The sequence below is a fragment of the Phalaenopsis equestris genome, unplaced genomic scaffold (genome assembly GCF_001263595.1).
Source record: "Phalaenopsis equestris unplaced genomic scaffold, ASM126359v1 Scaffold000258, whole genome shotgun sequence".
NCBI classification, from domain to species: Eukaryota; Viridiplantae; Streptophyta; class Magnoliopsida; order Asparagales; family Orchidaceae; genus Phalaenopsis; species Phalaenopsis equestris.
The window spans coordinates 1,614,705-1,638,617 of NW_018164700.1; the positions used below are offsets into that span (position 1 = coordinate 1,614,705).

At 35.3% G+C, this 23,913-nt stretch overlaps 1 protein-coding gene across 1 annotated transcript; it reads right to left on the bottom strand.

Annotated features, from left to right (window-relative positions):
* Positions 1 to 19,017: 19,017 nt before the first annotated feature.
* Positions 19,018 to 22,039, bottom strand: LOC110024579. Its single transcript, XM_020724625.1, has 2 exons — positions 21,378 to 22,039; positions 19,018 to 19,136 (listed from the first exon to the last, which is right to left on the bottom strand). The coding sequence occupies exons 1-2, from the start codon at positions 21,993 to 21,995 to the stop codon at positions 19,116 to 19,118; spliced, it is 639 nt and encodes a 212-aa protein (XP_020580284.1). The 5' UTR covers positions 21,996 to 22,039; the 3' UTR covers positions 19,018 to 19,115.
* Between the last annotated feature and the right edge of the window lie 1,874 nt (positions 22,040 to 23,913).

The window sequence follows — 23,913 nt, forward strand, 5'->3', positions numbered from 1 at the left end:
AAACTCTACCCTGCAGCAAATGAAAAAAGGGTTTTGAAAAATGAACTGTTTGATAGTCATGGAAACAATAAAAAATGATGAAAATTAGACTAAAGAACAAGCGATAATTCATGAAAAAACTATAATTTATAAAAAAAATGCTTCTTGAAATCCCTCATGAGCCAATGTTCATTTGTGAAAAACTTTAATGCAGATTCAGAGGGAAAAACTTTAATGCGGATTCATAGGACAGGAAAAGGCTTCTTCCACGCTAAATGATGAGACAAAATTTATACGTTTTGAAACGAGAATTTCTCTTGAAAATAGGAACTCAGCTGATTGCCTTTCACTAAAACTATTGAATTTGCAAGATACTACCATTAAGAGGATGTAATTAGAGTCAGATGGGCTTCAGAGTGAAAACTACCTCAAAGATATAAAGATATATTCTCGTACCAGTAAGAGGCAAAATCACAACAAACAGAAAGTTTAAAATCTAAAATAAAAAACGTATGCTTCTAAATGCATAATAAAAATTGGTTTTAGAATGACATGTTTAAGAAAAAAAGTATGACGACTTCTAGTGGAATTTGATTTGCATTCAACCAAATTAGTCCTAAGGGCAGTTTCTGCTAAAAGTTAGAGAAACATTATCAGAAATTTTACCCAATCATCATTAAGTTACTCCACTCACAACCAAGATCTTATTTATACTGACAATTTAATTTGCTTCAAGAGACTATTTATCGTTTCTTTTATTGTTTTTTACCATAAACTTGTTGTAACGTACATTAATGCTTCAGAATTGAGGATATTCTGGAGCAGACCATTAGGAATCATTTTGAAGCCTATAAAACATATTCATGGCAAAGCATCCTCAACCTGGAAAGTTTAAGCATATTTGATATAGGATGTCTGAGCATCTAAGGTTCCTTGATAAATACTTTAATTTTGATGTACAATTTTATTACTTATTTTGGACAAAACTAGTTTTTTTTATTTTTGGATAATAATTTAAGATTCATTCATATTTGAATTTCTATGATGATTATATAACACAATTGACATTTTATTTTTTAAGAAAGAGGTTACATAACAAAATTCAAACTTAATGACTACCAAACTCAAACTTCATAACGTTCGAGCTTGTTACTATATCTAGGCAACATATAAAATGATGGTTGCATTGTGTTAAAGCATCCGACAATCAAAAAGCAACATAAAGAAAAAAGGAAGAGAAAAATAGATGAGAGGGGGTGATAATTGACACACAAATTTTTAAAAAATGTCAGGTTGTGACAAGTTTAGTTTCAAGAGGGAAGAAGTGTTACTATTTCTGTACTAGAAAGAAAAGATGCTCTTGTTTGGACTCTCGTTAAAAGGAGTGAATAGAATAACTAACGTAATTCATTTTTTAAGTCCAACAATTAATTGTAATTTCTCTAAACTAGAGAAAATAATATACTTGTCGATATGTCACCCTTTGTATGAAGTATAATCACTCAACTACCTCTTTTGAAATTTAAGGGATTAATAGAGCTTACATGGCCTGGACAGAAATATGCTCACTTAAGCCGAACAATGAATTTCTTTATTTTTTTTATGTGGTTGATATATTTTGTAGTTATTTTGTAATTTAGTGTACAAATCTTAAGGTCAAGGCACATTCTCGTTGCTGAAAACTATATTAAAGCCAAATTATGAAAAGTACTTTGGTGATGAAGATTAAGATTGAGACTGTTCAAAGATTTTAGCCTTTGGAAAACTAACATGAATTAGTGTTTTTGTAGAACATGTTCTTATCAAAGCACTTATAAGGAGTAGCAAATACCAAAAAACATGAGTGAAAAAGACAGGACAGATAAATGAGAAAGCTTTCTAACTGATCTTGATGTATTTAACAGATGAGATATTGATAGAGGTCTTAGAAAACAATTGCAAGTTTGTGGCTCACCTCGAGGCTATTGAGGCTATGAAGTACGGACACAGACATGAACACGTCACAACACAATACGTCGCACGACATAATTACGAAAAAGTTGGATACAATACATCATGGACATATTTTTATATGTAAGAAATTATTAATATAAAATATATATTTTTTTCACTATTCTTGACTAAATACATCACAAAATAAAATATAGAAGAATAAAATTTTTAACTTGTACTATGAAACTTCAATTTATAACGATCAATTATTTTAAAATTAAACACATTATATGTTTCAAAAGAATTCCTCCAACTTATCTACTCAAATTTAAAATATCATACAATTACACATTCAATTAATTAAGTTAAAATTTAACTTTTAGAATCATAATAATTAAAAATTATAACTATTAACTCATTACAGAGTACGTAAAATAATTATAAATTATCACTTTCAGAACTAGGACGGCTTCGACTCCACTCGACTTTGATGAAGGTGTAAACATATTATAGGCTTCAACACAAGCATCGTAGGATTTGGCGTGTTGTGATGGTATATATATATATATACATATATATACGTACATGTATATATATACGTACATGTATATATATACGTACATGTATATATATACGTACATGTATATATATACGTACATGTATATATATACGTACATGTATATATATACGTACATGTATATATATACGTACATGTATATATATACGTACATGTATATATATACGTACATGTATATATATACGTACATGTATATATATACGTACATGTATATATATACGTACATGTATATATATACGTACATGTATGCTCGAGGAATTACTCTGCCGACCCCGTCGACAATTACAGGAAAGCTCTCTCTCTTGCTCTCTCTCTCTACCCGTAAGCCGCAAAAAAAAGAAAGATCACGCACAGGGGAGCAAAAGCCTTATGACACTTGACCGCCCGCAACTTCATCGAGAAGAAGAACTGCTCCTTGCGATGCTTAGCCTTGCAATACCATCTTCTCCGTAACTCTTCTTCCTTTGATCCGTGAGCCACCCAGCAAGAGAACACCAAGGGAGAGCGATAAACTTGCAATTAATTTGTTTCATCCGTAAGCCAATAACCGAAGTAACAACAGGAAGGAGGGCTTGAATCGCGAAATTACAAGCAAGAGGGAGAGTGGTTTCGCGAAATTGAGGGAGGCGAGAAGAGGTATTGATTTCCTTTTTTTTAATTGAATCATGCTCCACCACTAGCAAATCTCCCAATTGAAGACCGGTACACAAGCTACAACGTCTTCTTCCTCAAAATGATATCCTCCACCTCTACAACTCAAGACATCAGTCTTCAAGCTAGAAGACCAATTGAAGTTGCACACAACTTCAGTTTCTTAAAAGTAACAACCTTAGTCAACATATCAGCAGGGTTCTTGCTTCCGCAAATTTCCTCAAGCAACAACTGTCTGTCATCCAGCAATTATCATATGAAGTGATATCTGATCTAAATGTGCTTGATCCTGAGCTGAAATGTTGGATTCCTGACAAGGAATATGGCGTTTTGATTGTCACTGTAGGGAATGCCCTTCTGATTCTTCTTGCCCAATTTTTCCAAGAAGCCTTGCAACCATATCATCTCCTTTGCAGCCTCTGACATTACTATATACTCAGCTTCTGTAGTAGACAACGAAATTGTCTTTTGCAGATTAGAGTCCCATGACACTACTGTGTCACCAAGGGTATAAATATAACCCCTAGTACTTCTTATGATACCAATGTCTCCAGCTAGAACATAGCTCTGTACCTGTGAACTCTTTCCTGAAAAACACAAGCAAGTTTCTGAAGAGTCTCTTAGGTATATCAAGATCTACTTCACGGCTTCCCAATGTTCCTTTCCAGGATTACTCGTGTATATGCTAACAAGTCCCACTACATGGGCAATATCTAGTCTGGTGCAAACCATACATACATAAGTGAACCAATAGCTGAAGCATAAGAAACCTTACTCATGTGATCTCGTTCCTCCTCCGACTTGGGTGACTAATTTTTGCTGAGTCTGAAGTGACTGCCCAAGGTTGCGCGAACTGATTTGGCCTTATCCATATTGAACCTGCTAAGTACCTTTTTCACATACTCAGCCTGAGAGAGTCTCAACATGCCTCTGACTCCATCTCTGACAATTCTCAAGCCAATGATTTGATTTGTCACTCTCAAATCCTTCATTGCAAAGTGTTCTAACATCTGTTCCTTCAGATTATTGATCACATCAATACTCGCCCCTGCAATAAGCATATCATCCACATATAATAATAGAATAATATAAGAATTGTCAAAATGTCTAAAATAACAACAATGATCTGTCTGACATCTGTTGTACCCTACACTGTGCATGAAATTATCAAATTTCTTGTACCACTATCTACGAGTCTGCTTCAGGCCATACAAGCTATTCTTCAGTCTGCAAATTGAATCTTTCTTTTTCTGTACCACGAACTCTTCAGGTTAATGCATGTAGATGTCTTCTTCAAAATCCCCATGATGAAAGACAGCATTCACATTTAACTGCTCAAGAAAGAGATTTTCAGTAGCCACCATAGACAATATCATTCTGATGGTTGTGAGCTTCACCATAGAAGAAAAAACCTCGGAATAAACAATATCATGTTTCTACTAAAATCCTTTTACATCAAGTCTAGCATTGTACCTCTTACTGTCATCATGCTCAATCTTCAACTGGTACACTCACTTGTTGTGTAATGTCTTCTTCCCTGATGAAAGATTTGCCAACTCTCAAGTCTGATTTTCTAGCAGAGAATTCATCTCTTTCTTCACAGTCAGCTCTCACTTGCCTGAATTTTCATCTTACAAGGTTTCTTCATAAATTTGTGGTTCTCCACCATTTGTCAGTAGAATGTAGTTCAAAGTTAGAGAGTAACGCTGTGGGGAATGTCTAGTTCTTTCTGACATGCGAACAGCAACTGTAGCGGTGGACTACTCTGAGAATAGGCGCCCCAGACCCACTCTCCTCGTCACGTGCATCTCTGCCCTGCACTGTGACTTCTGGTAAATCATCAAACCTTACCAATTCAGATTCCTGCATTGTTGTTTCAGAAATTGTATTGGACTTGTCCTTTTACATAACTTTCTAATTGAAGATCACATTTCTGCTCCTTATGATCTTTCGATCTTGATCATCCTAGAAACGATACAAATATGTCTTGTCTTCATAACCAATGAAATAACACTTCTTTGACTTAGCCTCAAGTTTACTTCGAATATCAGGATTAATTAGAACATAAGAAAGACATCTAAAGATTTTAAGGTGAGAACATTTGACTTCTTTCCCACTGCAAACCTCCTCAGGCAATTCACAATTTAATGGAACGGATGACCCCCTTGTTGATCAAATAAACTGCAGTGCTGACTGCTTCTGTCCAGAAAGTAGATGGTAGTCCGGCGTGCAATTTCATGTTTCTAGTCCGCTCATTAATGGCTTTGTTCATGTACTCTGCAACACCATTTTGTTGTGGTGTCTCTAGAATGGTCTTCTCCATTTTGATGTTCTGATCTGCACAATACTCCTTAAACCCACCATCAATGTACTCACCACCATTATCAGACCTCAGACATTTCAACCATAAGTCTGTATCTGTCTTAACCATAGTCTTTCAAATCTTGAACACATTAAATACATCAGATTTATGCTTCAAGAAATAAACTCATTGATGAATGTGAAGTAGTAACAAGAGCCTCCAAAAGATGTCATTTGAGAAGATCACCACACATATGAATATACAAGATTCAATTTTCTTGTCTTTAGCGTCCTGCACTTTTCAAGAAACTGATATTCATCTGTTTCCCCAAATATAACTCTCACACATCCTGATATCAACAGACTTCAGTTGTAGTAACTTACCTCTGGACTGAAGCTCTTTCATACCCCTCTGACTCATGTGGCCAAGCATGTAATGCCATAACTTTGTTGTGTTCTCTGCAACAGTAGTATCAACACTGCTAATTAAATCAGTAGTCATATATAATGTACTTATTTTATTACCCCGAGCCAGTACCAGTGCTCCTTTAGTAATCTTTCATGTGTCGAGAACACTAATTAATGTCCACACTTATCAAGCTGTCTAACAAAAATGATGTTCTTCTTTAGTTCAGGAATGTGTCTGACCTTTTGCAAAGTCCACTTGTTCTTATTTAGAAGTGCAATGTCAATATCTCTCATTCCTACCACATTCAAAGTTTCTCCATATGTCAGATATACGTTCCCAAAATCACCTGCAACATAATTTTGCATCAATTCCAAATGAAAAGTTATATGGAAAGAAACCTCTGAATTCAGTATTCAGTCATCAACAGTACTATGAACTGTCAGCAGTATTGCATCCCGCGCTTCTTCAGTTACCACATTTGCCCTATCATTCTGTTTCTTCTTGGGATTTCTGCAGTTTCTCTTTATGTGGCTAGTTTTGTCACAATTTCAGCATTTTACTTGTTTACCAGACTTTGGTTTGCTCCTGCCTTTGTGCTTTGATTTTAATGTTTCTCTATTTGAGTTCTTGTCATGTGATCTCCCTATGAAATTAACATTTAATGCTGAACTCGAACTCGATGTCTCGTCAGAATCTTTCTTGTGCACTTCTTCAGCCAAAATTAAATCACGAATATCATCATATTTCAATTTTGATTTACCTGCAAAATTACTGACAGTTATTCTCATAGCTTTCCAACTATTTGACAATGAAACTAACAAGATCAATGCATGTATCTCATCATTAAATTCAATTTTCACATATAATAATTAAATTGTGATAGTATTAAAACCATTCAGATGTTGTACAAGAGACGTACATTCCGCGTCTTCAAATTGAATAACTTTTTCACCAGATATACATTATTATTTGTCGATAGTGTTTCATACATATCTGACAGGGTTGTCATAAGATCTGCAGTAGTCATTTCTTTGACGACGTTGTGTGCAACGGACATCGATAGAGTCAATCGAATAACCCCAAGAACTTCTCGATCTAACAGATTCTATTCAGCCTCATCTATCATTTTCAGTTTTTTCCTCAATAACAGAAGATGAAGTTTCTTCTCATAAAGGTTGTTCTCTATCTGCATTCTTTAATAACCAAAATTTGTGTCATCAAAATTCTCGATTCCTGAAACCTTCACTTTATTTGCAGTCATCATTATTCCTCAGATCTGAACCACGGCTCTAATACAAGTTGTTGTGGTGGTATATATATATAATATATAATAGAACGATATCGACGATGAAGCGAAAAAATAAAACGAGAAAATTCACACCAGAAAATAGAGAAAACACAGATTTACGTGATTCGACAAATTGTCTACGTTCACGGAATTGCAGAGAATTTTATTGCTCGAAGAATTACAACGTCGACCACATCAAAAATTACAAGAAAGCTCTCTTGCTCTCTCTCTCCACCCGCAAGCTAACAAAAAAATGAAGAACACACACAAGGGAGCAGAAGCCTTATGACGCTTGATCGCCTGCAACTTCACTGAGAAGAACTGTGCCTTGTGATGCTAAGCCTTGCGATACCATCTTCTCCGTAACTCTTCTTCCTTTGATCTGTGAGCCACCCGGCAGGAGAACACCAAGGGAGCGGCAGCCTTGCGATTAATTTGTTTTCATTCGTAAGCCAATAATCGAAGCAGCATCAGGAAGGAGGGCTTTAATCGTGAAATTATAAGCAGGCGGGAGAGTGGTTTCGTGAAACTGAGGGAGGCGGGAACACATATTAGTTTCCTTTTTTTTTAATTGAACCGAGCTCCACCTCTAACACAACGCGTGGTATTTAGATCGTCTTCAAATGGCAGGTTTGACTCCGGTTAGGATTGTGACAAATAAGCTTATAACTTTCGTTTCAGCGGATGACCGGGTGCAATTTTAGCTTTGATGAACAAAAGGGAACACTAATGCTCGACTTCAACGACAATGTAGAGTGAACTACTGACGTTTAGCTTCGATATACAAAGACAGAATTGTCGGCGCTTAGCTTGATAAATATTGGATACATCTTTGATGCTCGGCTTTGATGAATGTTGAAAGGAGTTTTGATACAATGAGAGAAGAGGTGGCTTTAATTATGCGATGCATTTTTTTCTACACTTATATTTATAATTTTCTACCGTGTTGAGGCTTGTCCCAAACGTGTAGCAGACATATATTTTGCAGTGTCAGACACTTGGCGTTGCCATGTCCATGTTCGATATGGCTACAACACATGTTTAGAAATATCGATGCTACATAGTAGCCTGGAGTCTTTATACAAAGACCAATTCTCTCCAGAAAATTTTGTCAGTAACAAGAATTTTATTTACTTCACATGCAATAAAGCATGCACGTTAAACGCATTTAAAAAAGTTTAATTCCATAATTGAGATTTATTGATGTGATTGTTCTTGATGAAGCTCAAATTTTGATACTATTATGCTCTTTATTTATCTCTTACAAGCAATTTTCAAGATACCGTATTTTCTGATTATAATACAATAAACTTGGAGAATTTGATGAATTCATTTCTTTCAAAAGAGATTATTTCTAAGCTAGAAAAACGAGATAAATCAGCGAAAAGATTCTTGCAGGTTAGAGGAAGATATTATCACTGAGGGTTCTCTACTAATCATGGCATAACTAAATCTTAGAATAAATTCCAGGAAATTGCATGCGTTAATTGTAAGAAAAATTTTGCTTTAAAGAAAAAACAGCAAGAAGTAGATGACCACACAAACAAAAAAGCTGATATGAATACTGTTTCAAAAAAAAATTTTAATTAAAAGATTGAAAATGCAATGATAACTAAAGAAAAGATGCGTAAAAAGAAGTGAATTTTAGACTTAAGTCATTCTATAATCACATGGGTTATAATTTAGATAAATTTTCACATGTGAGCCAAGTCCTGGTGATTGTGCCCGTACGAGAAATAGAGCTGTTAGTAACATCAGATGTTTTGGCACTACGAAGTTAAGAGCACAAAACAGTGTTAATATATCATTGGCTGGGACCACGTGGATAGCAAATTTGAAAATTAATCTAATAACTTTAAGTGGCCATATTGTTGCAGGAAATCGATTCTCTAGCGATGATAACTCTCATAAGGTCTGTAAGGGAGTATGATTGCATTGAAAGAAAATAAAATTTATCGGTAGTGACAAGACAAAAAAAATTGACGATACTGTAAATAATTTAATTATTTCAAAAGTGGTTATTTCTAAGGTCGAAAAATAATAAATCAGCAAAAAATTTATTTCAGCATATGATGTGATGTAGATGCAACGAAGAGAAAAGATTTTGTAGTTTCAAGATCTGGAAATATGATTATTTTATCACCTGGCTTAATCTCCATAAAACTCTTCTTCAAATCAACAACAGGCTTTAATTTGTTAAAATAACCAATAATTTTTACAAATGACTATGATGTGAGACAGATAATACAAAATGCTAAAACACAACTATGCATCCTAATGAACACCAACAAAAACACTATAATTAATTCCTAGATAATGTGATGATAAAGATTTAAGAACAGACAAACCATACAAATATCGAAAAAACAACCAAAATAGCTCAAACGTTAGACATGATGAATTACTCAATATTTGACTTTGGGAGTTTTTATTTGCAGGTACTTTAAATGCAATGTATTCCATTTGAAATGCAAATGTATTAACATTTTCCATTGTTGGTTGAGAGTTAAATAAATACAAAATATATCTCTAAGTGATTTTGAATCCCTCAAACAATTCATTTTTTGATGAAATTGAATTCCAAATTCACCGCTCCTTACAATATCCTAAACTCACAAACCTCATGGATCAACCTAGTTAAGGCCATGCTCACGAATTCATGAAATGACCTTGCGAGCAAACTCAAAAGCACCTTGCCATAGTCACCAAGCCACCCTTTGTACTCACTTGACAGCTCAGACCACATTGCCCTCCCCATGCTCATGATCTTGCAAATGTGACCTCCGAATTTCCCCTCTTGCGTAGCCGCTAGCCCCTCCGACATCAATGACCGTATTGATCTCACGAGAGTGTCGGTGCTCTAAATTCTTTAAAAAATATATAATTAGAATATATTAAAAAACAAATAATAGATTCATTTTACTCCAAAGCACACATCAAAAAGTAATTTTGACTTTATTTAGAAATAAATAAATAATTATGAGTATTTGAAATCGATTTTATTTACTCTACACTCATTTAAAATGTATCAAAACTTTATATAATCCCAATCAAACAAGCCCTTAGATACAATTTTAAATTCTAGATTTTTGTTATACATTTGCCATTAACAAAGTCAATGAATATTTAATGAAATTTAACTTTATCCATAAATTCCAATGTTGAATAGCTCATATTTGGCTTGATAATTATTCATGTTTGGCTTATTCATTAAAAGACAAAGTCAAGTTAGGATGAGAGGCATCTCAATTATGTATAGCTCGGTATATGTTTTATAGAAATAGATAAATATATACACAACATGTATAAGTGATGCGCCGTTTTAACCTAATGTTGAATCCAAAAGTGTCCGAAAACCACACCCAAAGAATGTAACGTTCTGCTAGGGAGTGATTAGGAGAGAGGGAGAGAGGGAGAGAGAGAGAGAGCAGTAGTAGACAGAAAAAAAATTCAGATTTTAGAAAAAAAAAAGGAAATAAAAATATATTTCAGATTTTAGGAAAGGGTTTTAAAATAAGGAAGGAGAATAAAATTAGAATGTCAAGTTATAGGGAAGGATTTAAAATAGGAAAGTGCTTAGGAATGAAAGGTGAGGGGGGGCATGTAATGGGGAAAGATTTAAAATGGGAAAGTGCTTAAGAAGAATATGTGAGGGGGAGAGAAAGGAAATGTGAGGAAGGAAAGGGGTGGAAAAATAGCAAAGGGGGACAAAAGAGGAAATGAAGGAAATAGGGGAGGAGCCGCCTCCCATGGGGGCTGGCTGGTTCTCCCCTGAGCCCAACGTCAGTCTCTCAAGGTTGGAAGAGCTTCGACTTTATCTATCGAGCTTCCGGTTCTCTGTGATTGTTCATGAATCCCACTGACGATTGTCATGGCTCTCATAGCGTCTAAGGAGCTTTTCCCACCTGCGAGAATACCTCCCCATGGATCTGTTCTAGTTTGGTATAATCTGAGTCGAAGGTATACATCGACGTAGGTACTCCTGAGCCAAATTTTGAACAAGTAAATATCTCATATGTTTCTCATCTATGACAAGTTGGGCCGATTTAAGGGTTCGCAAAGGTTTGATTGATGGGTGATTTTTATTATCGGTCTTTCCTCTGACTATTAAAGTTTTGGACAACTGTCATCTTCTGCTTCGTTCCAATAACAAGAGTTTCACCCTGGTCTTTCTTCTCTTCATTTGGAACACTGGGAGTGAGGGTTGAAAGTGTAACCACTTGTGATGCTATCAGTTGATTGTTACTAAAACCATCAACTGAAATTTAAAATTCTAACATCTTATGATCTGTGTGACATTCGTGTGTCTCAACAATAAGTTTTCAATCTTATAGGAGATCAGGAATCACAATATCATGAAAAGTCGCATGTTCCTTTTGATCACATGGAGAAAAGACATCAGATGTATCCACGAATAAGGAAGTTACTCAGGGGAAGACGTCATCGGATAAAAATTATAGTTCGAACTGTTCTTCAGTGTTTGCGTACCTTAAGTTTCAATAATGCCATGCCCCGTAAAACTACTCTCCCCTGGTTGTGCATTCTGATTTCACATGTCCGAATCTGTGGCACTTGCAACATTTTCTAGCTGGGACAGACTTGCAGATTTGTTTCACTGGATAGTAGCATGGGGGGTCGCTTAGTGATGCGATATCTGCTCTTCAAAAGCTAGCGTCTGCAAATTTTGGCGATAGTAAGTTGGCAAGAACTAGCATTGTGTTTCCTACTTCATCTTCATATTTTCTCGTTTTTCATTTCAATCTTCCAGATCACGGTCGAGGGTAACTTTCCATTAGATTTTCTCTTCAATATCCACAAGTCTATGTTGGAGACTTGGAGGTGACGGAGTTATTGTCATATCCCTTCCTGTGTAGACTCGGCCATTTTCCTTCTTGGCGCCATAGTTGACAGTTTTGGGATCTATTAAAGAAAAGAAAGAAGAAACAAAGAAAGAAGAGAAAAAAATACACGAAAGACAACAAAAAAAAAAATAAATTGATGTGGTGGATTTAGTAGGGGCGGATGCTAGAAACCCTGGTATGGGAATAGAGTTAGGCTAGTTCTGATATCAGAAGACACCGGAGAAGAAAGCCCAAACCACAAAAGAAACAGAAATATTATTCTTGAATTTGAAATTGGTTACAACGACTCTTCAAAACATGAAATAAACGATAAACAAACACAAAGACACAAGCCAACACCTAGAAAGTGTATCATAAGGATGGTGGAGATTGGCCCAGGGGATCTGGAGGCTCGGGGACATCAAGTGTGGATGTGGGTGGTCAGCCAAAAAGGGTTGGAAGGTTAATTGGAGGGAGGTAGCGGGTTAAGATGGAGGGAAAGTACGTTTGGCGACTAGGATGTAGGTTGGAAGGTGGGGTAGCAAGCTGGGAAGGTGGGGCAGCAACGAAGAAAGCTCGTCAACACTTTCGAAGGGTGGGCAACAAGCGTGGAAGCGCTGACAGCGATAGAAAAGGCCTTGACAACAAGTTAGACTATTGGAAGTGGGTCGGCTGAGTGTTGGGAGGAAATTTGGGCAAGTGGACAACAAGATTAGGTTGTTCAAGAAGGGCGGCTGAATGTTGGGATGGAGTATGGGGAGTTGCGGCCAAGCTGGGAGAAGACTGACATCAGGTTGGAGGGAGGACAGCCGCTGGCGGGGAAGAGGTGTGGTCTCCTGTTGTAAGGCTGGGAAGCAGATGGACAACAGCAGGAAGGGTGGAAGTATAAATAAATCTCTCATCGGGGTCAAGCTACAATCGAAGCACTACCTCGATGTCGGATACAACCCTCAAAAGGAAAAATACCAAGGCTAAAACCTGATTTTAGATATTAAAAGCAAGATCCCTTACTCTAAGCATATCACCTCCTATTTATAAAGAGGCTTGACCTATTTTAGAAAGAATTTCAAATTTTGTAAAGACTTTTAAAATAAGAAAGGAGAATAACAAGGATTTCAAATTTTTGGAAAGACTTTTAAAATAAGCAAGGAAAATAAAAAGAGATTTCGGATTTTAAGAAATGATTTTAAAATAAAGATGAAGAATAAAATTAGAATTTCAAGTTTTAGGAAAAGTCTAAAATAAGAAAATGCTTAGGAAGGAAAAGTGAGAGGGAGAGAAAGGAAATGTGGGGAAGGAAAGGGGAGGAAAGAAAGGAAAGGGGGAGAAAGGAGGAAGTAAAAAGGGGAAGAGAGAAAGGAAGATGGGGAAGGAGGGGGTGGCAGCCCCTTCTTCCATGAATGAGGACCGACCGGTCCTCCCCCGAGCCCCACGTCAGTCTCCCGGGGTTGGAAGAGCTTCGACTTCATCCGTCGAACCTTCTGGTTCTCCATGGTTGTTCCTGGATCCCATTGAAGATTGCCCTAGCTCACAAAGCGTCTAAGGAGCTTTTCCAGCCTGCAAGCATAACTCACTATCGATCTGTTCTGATTTGGTGTAATATGAGCCAAAGGTACACATCGACATAGGTTCTCCCGAGCCAAATTTTGAACAATCAAATATTCATATGCTTCTCATCTATGATAAAGTTGAGCATCAGCGGGTTTAAGAGTTTGCAAGAGTTTGGTTGATGGGTGATTCTTATTACCTTCTTGGTCTTCCCTCTGACTAAGGCAGTTTTGGAGGACTGACATCTTCTGCTTCGTTTCAATAACAAGAGTTTCAACCTGGTCTTTCGTCTCTTCATGTGAAACACTGGAGGTGAGGGCTATAAGTGTAACCGTCTGTGATGTTACCAATTGATCATTACTAACACCATCCATTGAAATTTAAAATTTTGACATCTTCTGATCTGTGTGGCCTTTGTATGTCTCGACAATAAGTTCTTAATTTTATAGAAGAGTGGGAATTATAATCTCATTAAAAGTTGCATGTTCCTTTTGATCACATGGAGAAAAGGCATCGGATGTATCCACGAATAAGGAAATTTCTTATAGGAAGACATTATCGGATAAAAATTCTCGTTTGAACTATTTTTCAGTGTCTGCGGTGTCCTTACCCCAGGTTTCAACAACTTTATGCTCCGTGAAATAGATCACTCCCCTGGTTGTTCATTCTGTTTCCACATGTATGAATCTGTGACACTTGTAATACTTTCTGACTGTGATAGGCTTACGGATTGGTTTCGTTAAATAGTAGCATGAGGGGTCGCTTGGTGAGACGGACTCTCCTCTTCGGAAGCTAGAGTCTGCAACTTTTGGTGGTAGTAAGTTGTATGAACTGACGTTGAGTTTCTTGCTTCATCTTCATATTTTCTCATTTTTCCCTTCAACCTTCCAGATCACGGTCAAGGGTAACTTCCAAGAGGATTTTCTCTTCAATATCCATAAGCCTTTGTTGGAGGCGACGGAGTTTTCGTCGTATCTCTTCTTGGGTAGGCTCATGCATATTCCTTATTAGCGGCATAATTGACGGTTTTGGGATCTGTTGAAGGAAAGAAAGAAGAGAAAAAAATACACGAAAGAAAGATCATAAAAAAAAATTGGTGTGGTGGATTGGTTAAGGGCGGATACTAGAAACCCAAGGATGGTACTAGAGTTAGACTAGCTCTAATACCAAATGATGTTGGAAGAGAAAACCCAAACCACAAAAGAAATACAAACATTATTATTGAATTTAAAATCAGTTATAATGACTCTTCAAAACATGAAATAAACATAAAGACACAATAAAAACACAAGTCGATACCTCGAAAGTGTATCCCAAGGCTGGTGGAGGTTGGCCAGTGGATCTGGAGGCTTGGGGATAGCAAGTGTGAATGCGAGAGATGTATCGGCAGGAGTTGGAAGGTGAACTGAAGGAGGAAGCAGCAGATTAAAGTGGCGAGAAGGTTTGTTCGACAGCTGGGAGGTAAGTTAGAAGATGGGGTAGCAAGCTGGGAAGGTGGGGCAGCAACAGGGAAGGCTCCTCAACACTTTCAGAGGGTGAACAACAATCGGGGAAGCGCTGGCAGCGATGGGAAAGGCCTGGACAACAAAGTAAACTGCTAGAAGTGGGTCGGCAGAGTGCTGGGAGGAATTCTAGGTAGGTAGACAGCAGGTATGGCTTGTTTTGGAAGGGCGACTGAGTGTTGGGATGGAGAATGGGGAGTTGCGGCCTTGTTTGGAGAAAGCTGGCATCAGGTTGGAGGGAGGATAGAAGCCCGTGGTTGTTGGGAAAGAGGTGTGGTGGACTGGTGTAAGGTTGGGAAACAGGTGGACAACAACAGGAAAGGTGGAAGAATAGATAAATATCTAATCATGGGGTCGAGCTATAGTCGGAGCACCACCCGAACCCGTGGAGATGATCACCACCTCAGACGAGAGACAGTCGGAGCACTACCTCAACGTCGGATACAACCCTCGAAGGGGAAAATTCTAAGGCTAAAACCTAATTTCATATATCAAAAACAGGACCCCTAACTCTAAGCATATCACCTCCTACTTATAAAGAGGCTTGACCTATTTTAGGAAGGATTTCAAATTTTGGAAAAACTTTCAAAATAAGAAAGGAGAATAAAAAGGATTTTAGATTTTTGGAAAGGCTTTTAAAATAAGCAATAAGATTAAAAAGAGATTTCAGATTTTATGAAATGCTTAAAATAAGCAAAAAGAATAAAAAGGTATTTCAAATTTCAGGAACGAGTTTTAAATAAGGAAGGAGAATCAACTTAGAAATTCAAGTGTTGGGAAAGGATTTAAAATAGAAAAATGCTTAGGAAGAAAAGTTGAGGGGGAGAGAAAGAAAAGGTGAGAGAAAAAGAAAGGGCAAGGAAGAAAAGGAAAGGAAGTAATAAGGAGAGGAGGGAAAGGAAGAAGGGAGCCCCGTGTCATGCATATTTTCATGAAAGATAAACCTTGATCCCACTTTCTATAAATTTTTCGAACACAAACTGACAATGCGTCAACTTATGTTAGAGTCACCCAATTGAAATTAACAAACTTTAGTGCAACTCTAGAGAAGTTCATGGTTTAAAGTACAATGCATCTATGTCTCAAATCAATTGGATTTGAACTCATAAAAGGAGCCCAGCTCAATAGACGAACAAGAATAATCTCAGATGAATATGGCTACGACTACCACCATAAAGCTACAGAAGCATTTTGTATTTTACGATACTTTAAGTAAAAGAGTAAGATTGAGGAGTAATAAAATGAATTAAAATAGGAGAAGGCCAACTTATTATATTATCGTGATAGCCCTCAGAAGCATTTTGTATTTTACGATACTTAAGTAAAAGATTAAGATTGAGGAGTAATAAAATGAATTAAAATATGAGAAGGCCAACTTATTATATTATCGTGATAGCCCTTTTTTTAATTTTTTTCTATTTAATGGCCTATTTAATATTATTGTTCCATTATTCGTGATGTCCATGTTTCCTCACACATAATCCTAATGATCAAACATGCAAGAAAGAATAATCCAGATCAACAATCATATGATAACATGAACACAAAATATTATGGACATCCAAAAGTCTGATTTTTCTTCATGCCTTGTCACGAGAGGAAAACAAAAATATCGTGATAGCTGGTAAAAAAGCGAGTAATTTAAAAGTGAATTTATGTTTGGAAAACAATGGTCTTAAAGATTTCATAATCAAACTTTTGGTTAGGAAGCCGTTCAAAATCATTGGATTTAATTTGAGATAATAGCAATACATGTAGAATTTATATTGCACTCTTCACTAAACTAATTAATTAAGCTTGAATCCTATCTTAGGTAAAATATGGTCAAGATGTCCTAACCCAAAATTTTTCATTATGTTTTCATTAATTATAATAGGAGAAAATTATGAGAACATTCCTAACAGTACAGGCACACGAACTCTATACTATTCTACTCAACTCAGTACACACCGAATAGAAGAAAACTGCATGAAACTGTCATTCTGAATAGGTTAAATGAATCACAAGCTTCTGCACGACTTTCACCTTGAGCAAAAATGAAGATAGCTACAAAACTTATTTACTTTAGAGCATCTCTTGCAGTACATCATCCCTTTTTGAAGATTTTTTTCTTTGCAGAAGTATAGTTAATTTTTTTTTCTTCAAATAAAATTAGAGTATATAGTGAGGTAAGAGATTCACTGTTTCACAGAAAGGACGCATTTATAACTTGGTACTATAACGATATGATTTTTCTTGTCTCTATCTACAATGAGCTTGGCTCCCCACTTAGAAAGATAACAGCATGTCTGATTAAATCTCCAAAAGCTAATTTAAATGATTCGCAACTCTAACAACTATCTCATATAAATGTAGAACATATATCCATTTCAGTTCATTGAGTTTACCTAGTTTGGCCCTTTTAGCGCAGTTTTTTCATAAATAGTTAACTCTTAAATGAACAATTAGAAATTAATGTGATTTAAAATAGCTTTTAGAAAGTTCAAGCCCAGGTTAGAAAACTAACTCAACCAGATTAATGTTATTAAAGGTGTTTTAGCACTCTCCTAGCACTTCAGATGAGGCCATCACACTTTACAAACCTCTCAGACAGATGTCATTGGTGAGACATGTTTAGAAGAGCATCCTACTTTAACGCTTCAAGCAATAAGACATGCATCCTGCCTGGATTTCAGTGATGGATACAAATAGTTCAAATGCTAAAAATGAGTAAACATTCCATAACGATAATTTGTAATGAAAGAGCATCAAATATCCAACAAAAAACTATGCTCCTTTGGAAACTAGATCAAATAAAGGTGCAAGAATTTAGGTCCTAAAGAAATAATACTGAGCGTGAAACAGATAAGAATCTCCCCAAAAAAAAAGATGTTAACATCCACATTCCATCATAGAGAAGCAAACATGAATGCCAGGAAGATGGAATAAATAGAAATAAAAATTAGATTTTCCTGAGATCTACCTATCACAAACTTAAGTAGTTCTACTCATACTTGATTAACACGATCTGTTTTATCCAATGATAATTTAAAACATCAAAATTTGAAACCCCATAATAAAACGAAGAGCAAATATGGTATTCTGAAAAGATTAAAATTCGTATTGCAAAGATGAGCTTGCACTGATCAACTTAACAAAGTTTTAATCACACACACACACACCATTCACTAAGCAAGTTAATAGACCATTCACTAAGCAAGTTAATAGAAAAAACAAATAAATAAATCACACAAAAGAAGATTCAAGCCTCGCATTGATAAAATAGACTTTTCTTCAAAAATGGTCGTCATAGGCTATCAAAATCTATCCCTTTGATAATCTATAAGCTGACCCTAACATTGAGCGCCACCTCAAATCATTTTGATAGTATGATTTCAAGGGGAAGGAAGTGATTTATTTTCCGAGATTTTAGTTGCTGGTGAGGTAGAACATTAATATGCAGAATATACAAAAATCTAGATAAAGCCACATGCAGGTATTTAGGGAATTATAGCTGAATTCATTTACAATCTCTCACCTAAACTAAATTCTTTAATGAAATAAAAAATACTAATAAAATAGTCTCAAGATAAATGATGTTTAGTTACAAGACTCATAAACCTATCATAGTATGCATAGACACATTATAGTCCTTCTGTTTACAAAGCTAAAATAGTCCGCATCATTGATCCCTAAATTCACAAAATGATAAAATTGCAAAGATTTTCTTGTTAAATTTATGTCTTAGATTTAGCACATATAGGTTTAGTTTCACTGGCAATATCTTGTCAAAATGATAAGGCACGGCTCTGAATTTTGATTTAGCAAGCTTAAATCATTCAAAAATTAAAGAATTAGTAACCTTGAAAAAAAATATAAATAATTCAATCCAAGTAGAAAATTCGACAAGATTATGTCTCTCATTAAAAGTAAAAAAATACATATCTTAATAAAAACCTCGTTATAGTTATATCATGTTCATCTAGAACCATAACTTACCCAATTTTGTTTCAGTTGCATCATTTATTATTTTAATTGACCCAAATATTATGTTCTACTTTTAATCAACATGATGACGCAATCATAATTGACATGCAGCACCTTATGCCTAGGCTTTATTGATGCAAACCTGTAATGAGATCACAAACAAACAAATCAAAAGAAGCAATTCATAGGATAATTTAAGAAATAATTAATCAATTTCGCAAAATAAAAATCATAATTCATTCATTCCAAATGATAAATTAAATAATCGCCAAACTATAAAAGTTCACAAGAAAATTGAAAGCAAATACAAAATTTACAATGATTGAAATTTGCACAGAAAAATTAACACATATCAAACTATAAGAAAATTTCATCACCAACAAAACAAAAATTACTAGAAGTTAATAACTATAACAAAGATATAAATCAAATAAAATAATGTTCATACCTTCTGCCAACATAAGAAGGCCTATCCCACAAGTAGTATTTAAGACGAGCAAAGTGCTCAAAAATATGTCCAACAACACACAAATAAATTGAGAAAATTAAATTTTTGTATTAATACTCAATGTTCAATAATTTTACATGCTAATAGATTCCTATATATAGCCCAAGAAGAAGGCGAAGTAAGAAATTCCTCATAATTTTCAGTGATTCAATTAAAAATAGCAAGTTCCACTGGGCACCCAAATATAAAAAATCAATTTATGTTTTTTAATTTTTAGACTTCTATACCCATAGAAAAATCAATATGTGGCAACAAATGGTTCCCAATTACTATGGTAAATAGAGGCACCAAATGATAGTTATAAGACTTCAGTAATCAATACTCTCGATATTGTAGTAATTAGTGAAATTTTAAATATTTGAGGCTATGAAGCATGAATGCTTCAGAATTTCTTTCCTCCTCACAACAAATATGGACATACCTTCTACAAGTCTAACAAATATAAAGACATGTCTAAATTTCTTTTTTTTTTCCTGATATTAGAATTGAAGGTGACCAAACAAACCCAGGAATATGGCATGTGCAACATGCGACAAGCAAGTTCCTGTTGGTTCAATCACTGTCATTCCAATTTGTTATATCAACTTAAACCTTTGATTTTGACCATCATCCTATTCATTTTCTATTAATTATTCTCAACTCTTTGTAATAAGCCTTTTTTAGCCCTTGCTCACCTGCCACCCCGCCTCTAATTCATCTTGCTTTTGATCTTCAACTTGTTTATCCATCTAGCTATGATTCCATCACTACCAAGCTTGCTCCGCTATCCCATCACTCTCAAACTTTGTTGTGTTACCTTTAAAGTCTTTTTCTTCAACTCAACGACTTTTTCTACCCCTTTCTATACTCATATACGGCCTTAGTCTTTGTCTTCCAAAAAACAATATTAAAACTATGATATATTTCTATGTTTTTTTTGCTCTTCTCAAATTCTCTGTAAATTATATATTCTTTTATTTTCATACTTTTTAATAATCAAAGTTTAGACTCTTTTCAATAATACAAAATATTGACATCAGGTATTTTAACAACATATTTTTTCATTAATAATTATTAGATTTTTTATATTAACAAAGTGCCATGCCTATTTTTTATAACTATGACATGTACTTACTTATATCCATGTTGTGTCATATTCGTGCTTCATAAGTTTTGGAACTTTAACAAATAGCAACTTCAAATGCCTGGGACTATAGCATTTAGTGACTCCTTTAGGCAAGCAAATCTTGTAGAATAATGAAAGAAGAGTTCACGCCACCTTAGCTCTCAAAGGCAAGCTCTATAACCCAATTTATTATACTAATATGCATAATATAATTCAACATTAACTTGAACTTTGTTCTGCTCACAAGTTTGAAGTAACCCACATTAACATTGCAAAGTTGAAAAAAATTATGTAATTATTGCAACCTACCTATAATAGCATAGTCCTACCCAATTAGTTCATAATAAAGTAACCTCTGTTAGTAGACACTGAGGTTATGTTCGATAATATTATGTGGTTGTTGTATTTTGCTATATAAATAAGTGGTCAATACTCATCTAAATGAGTTACTAGAACAATTGTATCTAAACCCGACCTTTATTACACAAATTGTAGACACCATGGGAGAAGTCTATTTGCCAATGAAGTTTTCAATTAAAGTCCTCAAAGTAAATTGCCAGCTTAAAATTAAGTTCATTAAAAGTTATATATGTGATTAGACAACTACAAACTAGCTATCTTTATTCATTTCAAAACATGCAATGTTCATCCTAGCTGTGTAATTTTACTTGCATGTAATCATTTACAAAAAAAGCGTTGAACTTCGACCTAAAAAAAACAAGGAGGCAAACATTATGACTTAAAATGGATAAAAATGGAGTTTAACTTGCCTTGATGGTGACATCAAAGAAAATAAGGTGCAGCAGCCCCTTGACCTCACTAACAGTTTCGAGCGGGATCGATCCTCTAACGAGATCCTCAATCAAGTAGAACACATCATGAATCACCTGAATACCGTCGATCCGTAGCTCAGCGTCAACGTAAGAAACCCCTCGCGCCCGTATTTTACCGCCGGCAGCCAGAACGGACCCGAGATGCTCGCTGCGGTATCCGATGGCGACAGCTACATAGTCGTAGTGAAGAGAGAAGAAGTTAGGGTTGCGAACGCGAATTCGGAGGCGGAGATCAATCGAAATGGTGTCGTTGGGGTCAGTGAAGACGCGGACGTGGTCGAGGCGGATGCGAGCAACATGGAGGTCAAGGTCAGTAGGCCAGATGAGGAAGAGGGTGAGGCCGAAGAGGGCTAAGATGGCGGCGGATATGAGGAGGTAGGAGCTATAATTGCAGCACTGAGGTCGGCGGCGAATGTGGCTGCCGGGGAAGACGGGGAGGAGGGTATAGGGAACGGGGTGGGGGTCCTGTGGTGGTGGATGAGTTGAAGAGAGGAATCCTGGCGCTGGATCTGGCTGAAGAAAAGGATCTGATGCTTCTGGTCCCAGCTTCGCCATTGATGCGGCATAGCCCCACTGAAATCAGCTCCGGAGAAAGATGCTCTTGCCCTTTATAGTCTTAAAATTTTTAAATTATCATCGAGTATTAAAGTTCTCAATAAATTTTCATCTAATATTATTTACTTTTATAAATCTCTTTAGGATTTAAGATTTTTATAGTTTTAGACTAAAGAATAATACCTGACAATTTAATTAATAAAGATAAATTTGATGTAATGTATTTATTTAAATATCTCAAAAAATAACTCTACAAGTAAAATCCAATCTTTTTAAAAAAAAGTAGGTTCCTAATTGGTCTTTTGGTCCCGTCGGCCGAAAAAAATTTACATGTGTTATACCCCTATAACCTACTTATACCTTCTAATAAGTTTCGCGCTTCTGTTTCAATATATTTGTAGGTTAAAGTGGGTTATAAAGAGATTACCAGGGGTATAACGCAGATATAACCCTCTAATACATTCCTTGTAACATATTTGTAAGTTACTGACGTCCGCAGCGTTGCGTACATCTTACGTACGTAAAATTTTTCTCTGTCGGTGGGCTCTTATGTTTGGCATCTCTTAATTTATCATAAAAATAATAATGGCATAAACTTATAAGTTATTAGGTGTAATAAAAAATAGGATTAGAAATATTTCCAGATTTTTATTTTCTCTCATATTTTATTTAATAATAAGAGTTCAGAGAGAAAATATAGAAAAACCAAATATTATTAGAATTAATTTATTTTGTCATACAAATGCAATGTTATTTAGAGATCGGCTGTAGCTCTTAAAGGCCCGTTTACTGTTTTCCTTTTCGTCTCCGTATTAAAAACATACTTAATTACTATAATTTGTATATATTATTTTTATATTTTAAAATATATAAATTTAATTTAAAAATAATTATCACAAGCAAATATATTTTATTCAAATAAAATAAAAATAATAAATGAAGAATAAAATACAAAAATCATCCCAAATGCCTCCTAAGAGAATAATGACTATTTTTAAAAAAGTATAATTAAATATAAATACTTTGATAGTTTGATGCAAACTAGAATGACACGATGCATTAAAATAATTATTAGTGTGGTTTATTTTCAAATGACTGCGTTACGTGTTGAAATAAATTAGAATGACGCGATGCATTAAAATAATCATTAGTGTGGTCTAAGAGTATAAATTATTTTCAAATGACTGCGTTACGTGTTGAAATAAATGATTTAAACATATGCAATAAAATATAACCAGTGAAATTGTGGAGGAAGCAGTTTCACAATTGTTGTAAGGAAACTTCTGCGAGGACGACAATCAGTCTGTCTGAATGATATGTTGTGCTGCTGCAGTTGTTTCTCATGCAAAGACAATTATAGCTTCTATAGATAAAGATTAGATGGATGACTGTACTTTTAAAAATACTATGACGGAACAACAAAAAGAGGGCTTCAATAATACATAAAACATGTCAGAAGCCCAAATTTCTTCAATACATCGATCATATTCTCTATAGTGAGATATACAGTATCATTTAGTCCTCTTATTTATTTTGGCATAGAAAATCATCAAAATACACGTACTTTTAAATATAAAAGAACAGATATAAATTAGATGTATTTACAAGCATACTACCAAATTCTTTTGTATTTACATATTTGACTCTTAAACTTGACTGTTTCAATGTTGTACCCCTCAAATCTTTCGCATCACATAAAAAATACTACTGTTTTAACTTAAAAAAAGAATGAAATACATATTTGCTAAGCGTTGGAGCCTGATTCCTATCTCGCTCCCGCCTGTTGGGCTCGATTGCGAAACATCGCGATTGCTCCTGCTCTACTGTCGCGATACCTGTTCCCGCGGCTCCCTGGTCTTGATTCGCAAAGAGTCGCACCTCTCTGTTGTCGTGAATCGTTCCCGCCTCCCGTCTCCTT